Here is a 5,862-nt window from a genome sequence, read left to right as displayed (position 1 = left end):
TGCACACCAACACAAACGCAAACCCATATAAATATGATTGACACCCAGGTTTCCCTGTTTAGTCTCATCCACACACATTCATACTGCTTCCACAGATAGTTAGCTCATAGGTGGAAAACCCAAATAAATGGTAATAGATGAGCAGAGATGATGAGGAGGAAAATCATCTTCCAAAGCTAATTTTTTAAATTTCTGCTCACTATATTTCACTATGTCTTGGACTTATAGTGTTGTTATTATACATTATGGAATGATTACCAATATGAATAACTGGAATGACAATTTAGTGAACAGTGATCAATTTTTATTATACAATGTACCTGAAAAAGAACTTTAGAAATCTGAATTGAATTCACATAAGATATGAAGAAGAAATATTAATTTTTGAATGTATCATGGAAACTCATGTCAAATTAAGAAGTCTGAAATTTTCCACAATGAGGAAATACCATTGGAGAAGTAGAATAAAGTATGAAGCTAGGCCTGGGCGTACGGGCTGTAGCCAGTGCTTAGAAATAGGAAGCAAGGTGTTTATGAGTTCAAGCCTGATTTGGTTCTAAAGTGAGTCCAAGTCCAGCTTGGAAAAACAAGTTAGACTCTATCACAAAGAATAGAGAAATGAAAACAATAAATATGTCCATGATAGGTCAGTGGTAATTGATTGACTTTGCATGAATGAGACCCCAGATTCAAAACTTATTACTGAAGAAAAAAACATAAAGAAATAAATTATAGGAAGAAAGGAAGGAAGGAAGGAAGGAAGGAAGGAAGGAAGGAAGAAAGGAAGGAAGGAAGGAGGGAAGGAAGGAGGCAGGGAGGGAGGGAGGGAAGGAAGTGTAGAGGAAACAAAAGCAGAAGGTAAAACATGTCATAGATAAGTTATATTACGTGAGGCTTCTCTATATAAATAATTACTAGGTTACACCAGTGCAGTTGGTATTATATAAAGTTAATAGGATTGTGCTATGTGCATATAATGTTAATGGGACCTTGTTTTCATTTTCATTTATTTTTCAGGTGCTAGTTCTATTTTTTTTCCTTAATGTTGTAAATCAGTAGATTCAGCAGATGAATAAAAAGATTATAAAATATTGAGGTTATTTTATCGTGATGATCCAGAGAGAAGGATGACTTCAACTTTGCAATAAGGAAAAGTTATTGGATTGTAGTCTGGATAGTTCATCAACGGCTGTCTGCATATTGGGGAAGCAGAGAACACAGGAACAACTCTGTCCAAGGCAGTGGACAGTTTGATATTGTCATTCTATCAGTGAAGGCCTCAGAGCATCCTATAGAGCTTTTGGTGTTGATTTATTGTAGAAAGACCAAGAAAACCCCACATCGTGTCTGATGCCCACAGATGATAACAATAATCATAGAAGTGTTCACATAGGAATAAATGTGGCCTATCCCCAGGCACATGCTGCCCTCAACCTCTTCCAGCCTCTTCTCATCTGGGGATCTAGTCACTTAGATTCCTGTTGCACCTTGCCTCCCCACAGTCACTGCCCATGTCAACCCTGTTTGGAAAATTTTCCAAATCACAGTCAGATGTTTTCTCACCAATCCTAGTTATCTAACATTCCAGTCAGACTGACAAACAATACCAACACTCACACATAGGTAAGTGAGAAGTACAGGTAAAGAAAACTTTGGAGTAGATTGTTATCCATGCTAGAATGATATTAGATTAAATCCCAAAATTCATTATTGTAACCACTTCAATAAAACAAGATTATGAAAATATGATAAAGAGGAATGTCAGGGCCCTCTAGTGGAGTTCATACTCTCATTAATAAAATAAGTTAAGAACGGAATCTAACAAAAACTTGAAGATAATTTTATTAGCGATTAGAAGACAAACAACCCAAGGGAGGTGAGCTGTAAATCTCAGAAGTTGTCCAAAAACAAATGGAGGAGTCTAGACAGACTAACTAGACTACAGTGGGTGAACTTGCACCAAGGGAATTCTGGATACAAATGCTTGACCAGATAGGACTTAACATATATGACAGAATACCTGAAATCTTGTTTTGTGGGGGAAGAGGGTCCCTAATTTGATTACCATATATTCTATGAAGTGCACCAAAACTCAATAAAAACAGTGGGAAAAAAAGAGAATGGAGGAGTAAAGGAAAATATCATGTAGTTTTAAGCCAGTATGGAGTACAGACACATGACAGACTAGTAAAGTTGGGAAGGGATCTTTAGAGAAAGAGTAAGGAAACCTGAAATGTTAAGGAAGCCTGCAACATGCTTCAAAAAGAGATAGAGAGAACAAAGGAGGCATTAACTTTTCTAAAGAAGTTAGAAAGGTAGGCAGACTTATGAAGCTGTGAGCCCATGATACCAGTAAGATATTACACTAGGTAGGGATTATGGGAAGGAAAAGCACACTGTCTCATTAAATATCTAATTATTATGCCAGTCTTCTGCATGGCCTCACAGGAACTGACCTTCCAGTCTAACTGAAAGGTTAGGTCTCCACCAAAACCAGATTCTATTTTCTTTATCAAAAGTGCTTTTCTCTCAATTTGCTTTAATTGCCAGTGTAAAACCATTAAACCATTGACCTTCTTATATAAGAAATACATGAATTGTTAAAAGTGACTCCACAGAAGAAATGAAAAGTCTGATTAAATTCCAAGAAACTTAGTGGACTACTCCCTACCTCCTTTAATTGTTATCTTTATTTCACAAATACCGACCAGATATAATGCAATATTTTCTACAAACACGACTGTGACTCATCATTTTGAAAATAATCCCAAAACTTTCATAGGAGTCTATGGCTGTGGGATCTCAATCGAGGACAAACATGGCAGCAAGAAAGTACACTATGGACACTAAATGTTCAGAACATATTTTATGTAAAAGAACATTAAAGAATGTGCTATACATATATCCAAAAATATATGTTTCAAATTTTTATATTTGGGATTTTTAACTGAGAGAATGAAGAGCAGGTGAGATATAGAACCGCTATTCTCTGACACCCCCTTCCACATGTTTACTTATATAATAGTATTTGGGCAATGTAGTTGACATAGGTAACTGTTGTATGAATATCTCTACATTTTAGAGAATAAAAAACTCTAGAGTCCATACCCCTGGATAGGTCTCCTATACTAAGCCTCACCCACCCATGGCTCAGGAGCCATTGTGGAAGAGGGGACAGAAAGATTGTAAAAGCTAGGAACATAAGGAAACAGAGCCTTTCAGGTGTCTGGGAACTTGCTCATATGAAGTTCCAGCAATGGTGACAGCATTTACAAGACCCATGTTGACTCAGTCAGGTAATACCAAGCATAGAATATCAAAAACGGCAGCAGAGCCCAACCATAGCCAAGGAAGTATTAGCAAAGGATTACTGTGGGGTGAGGGAGAGTAGATCTTCTTTTAAGGACTGACTCTAGATGGACTGACTAGACTCCAGTAAATGAACTTGCACTGAGGGGCATCAGGATACAAATGCTTGACACTTGACTGGATAGGACTTAACATATATGACAAAATACCTTAAATTAGGTGGGGAAGGGGCTATGGGAGTCGGGGGAGAGAAGGGGCTATAAAATGTATGAATTGAGAGGCTAATTCTGAGAGAAATAAGGTGGTTGAAAATGAGGTTCTCTTCAGCCTCAGAGATAAAACAAAGGCCTCCCTAATAATGTGTTATTGCTCCTTTGTCTTTTGAGATTTAAGACTCCTTCAAATGGAGTGGCAATCTCTTGCTCTACAACCCCAATTTTTTTTCTAACACAGGGACCCCTGAAGATAGACATGGGGAGAGGGTCACTGAATCCTTTTGTTCCTCTTCTGTGTGGCTACATAGAATAAATTTCCGTTTTGCTTTTCCCTATTGATTTGGCTCTTTACTGTGCTAACCTGGCTTATTAGAACACAAGCTACCATTTCCAACATTGGTAACAATAGTTTTCATAGGGAGGAGTACAAAATCAAGGACCCCATGGAATATCCAGTGTCTCTTCACCGCTCATTTCAAAGTTTACAAACAGCCACACTTAATGTCTTCATATAGCATGAAGGATCAGCAAGCTTTCTTATAATAACATAAATACCATTCCTGATAACTGCAAATTTGGGCTTTTATCATTCCTAAATGGTTTTTATCCCTATTCCAATTCTTTGGGGTTTAGAATCGCTGCAGAAGGAGAAAATTACAGTAGTTATGTGCATAAGTCATCATTTAAAAAAGGTTGTTAGTTTAGAAAATATAGTCTGGTACTAAAATGTAACTTTTTTTACATTAATTAATAACCTTTCTGAATTTTGTTCTAGTCTGATGCCATCTGAAAAAAAGAGCAAAATATACTAAAGAAATAATGGAATTATGGCACATTAAGTGTGTAAGACAGTGTATTATTATTATTAGAGTGAAGTACAATTTAGAAATTAAGACATAGAACATTACTGACTGTCTTCCATTGTGTAGTATAAAAAGAAACTCCAATATAAACCTGCTGTCTATGAAAGAAATTTCCTTAAAAACACCATTTATTTTTCAGTTTGACCAAGGCCTCTTTCACATCCTTGTTCCTCAGACTGTAAATTAGAGGATTCATCATAGGGATAATCAGAAGATAAAACAGTGAGGTCATTTTGTCTTGATCTAGAGAATAAGAAGAACTTGGTCGGAAATACATGAAGAGCATGGTTCCCTGGAAAATCCCAAGTGCAGTTAGGTGGGAGGCACAGGTGGAGAAAGCTTTCAAGCGACCCCCAGCAGAGCTGATCTTTAAGACTGATAAGATGATGTAGCAGTAGGAGACAAGGACTCCTGAGATGGTGCTCACCTCAATGAAACCAAAAAGGGTGAATAAAACCAGTTCATTGACCTGTGTGTCAGAACAGGAAAGGAGGTAAAGTGGAGGCAAATCACAGAAGAAATGATTGATCTGAGTAGAGCCACAAAAACATAAGCTGGATGTCAGTGCTACCTCAATGGAACTTTCTATAGTTGATGCAATATAAATTCCAGTTAAGAATTGGTAGCATACCACATTGGACATATCCACTGTGTACATCAGGGGGTTACTAATGGCCTTGTACCTGTCAAAGGCCATCACTGCTAGCACAAGACACTCACCATCTATAAAGATGCAGACAATTAAGAGTTGCAGAAAGCAGCCCACAAAGGAAATAGGATTGTTGTCTGTAAGTAGGCCAACCAGCATCTTGGGTCCAACTGCAGTGGAGTAGCAGAGGTCAGACAAAGAGAGTTGGCAGAGGAAGAAGTACATGGGTGTGTGAAGCTTGGGATCCATTCTGATCAAAACGATCATTCCAATATTAGTCAGCAGACTAGCAAGATAAACACATAGAAACACAGCAAATAAAATAGCTTTCACATCAGGGATGTTAGTAATTCCCAGTAGAAAGAATTCTGGTAATGAAGAACAGTTTTCCTTGTGCATTCTTCTTTTTTCTTGATCTGTACAGTTATAAAAATGCTATGTTAGATTAGTGTTTTTATTAACTATTAACTACATGGATATATTTTCTAGAAGGCCGAACATAACATCATTTTTGTGTAGTGTACTAATTCCACGAAGTAAAATAAGAAACTGCCCAGATAATGATTATGTTTAATATGACATAGTCATTAAAATACATTGTGAAGTAAATGGATGATGCACTTGAATTAAAAATATAGATATACCTCAGGACTTCCTGACATGTCTTGATCTCCATTACTCATCATTAGGCAATGTATTTTCATAAAATAAAAGTTGGTCCATAGGACCAGAGAACATGAGGAAATACCAATTTAGCTTATAAAGTCATACAACACATCACATACACATAAGCAAAAGGATCATATGTATAATAATTTATTACTTT

At 36.8% G+C, this 5,862-nt stretch overlaps 1 protein-coding gene across 1 annotated transcript; it reads right to left on the bottom strand.

The window, feature by feature from the left end:
* Positions 1-4,502: 4,502 nt before the first annotated feature.
* Positions 4,503-5,438, bottom strand: LOC103750926 (olfactory receptor 5W2-like). Its single transcript, XM_008854208.2, has one exon. It carries the CDS (start codon positions 5,433-5,435, stop codon positions 4,503-4,505), a length of 933 nt encoding a protein of 310 aa, XP_008852430.1. The 5' UTR covers positions 5,436-5,438.
* Positions 5,439-5,862: the final 424 nt, after the last annotated feature.

The sequence above is a fragment of the Nannospalax galili genome, unplaced genomic scaffold, assembly GCF_000622305.1.
Source record: "Nannospalax galili isolate Female #2095 unplaced genomic scaffold, S.galili_v1.0 scaffold2127, whole genome shotgun sequence".
In the NCBI taxonomy this organism is placed as follows: Eukaryota; Metazoa; Chordata; class Mammalia; order Rodentia; family Spalacidae; genus Nannospalax; species Nannospalax galili.
This window is presented reverse-complemented; position numbering and strand designations above follow the sequence as displayed.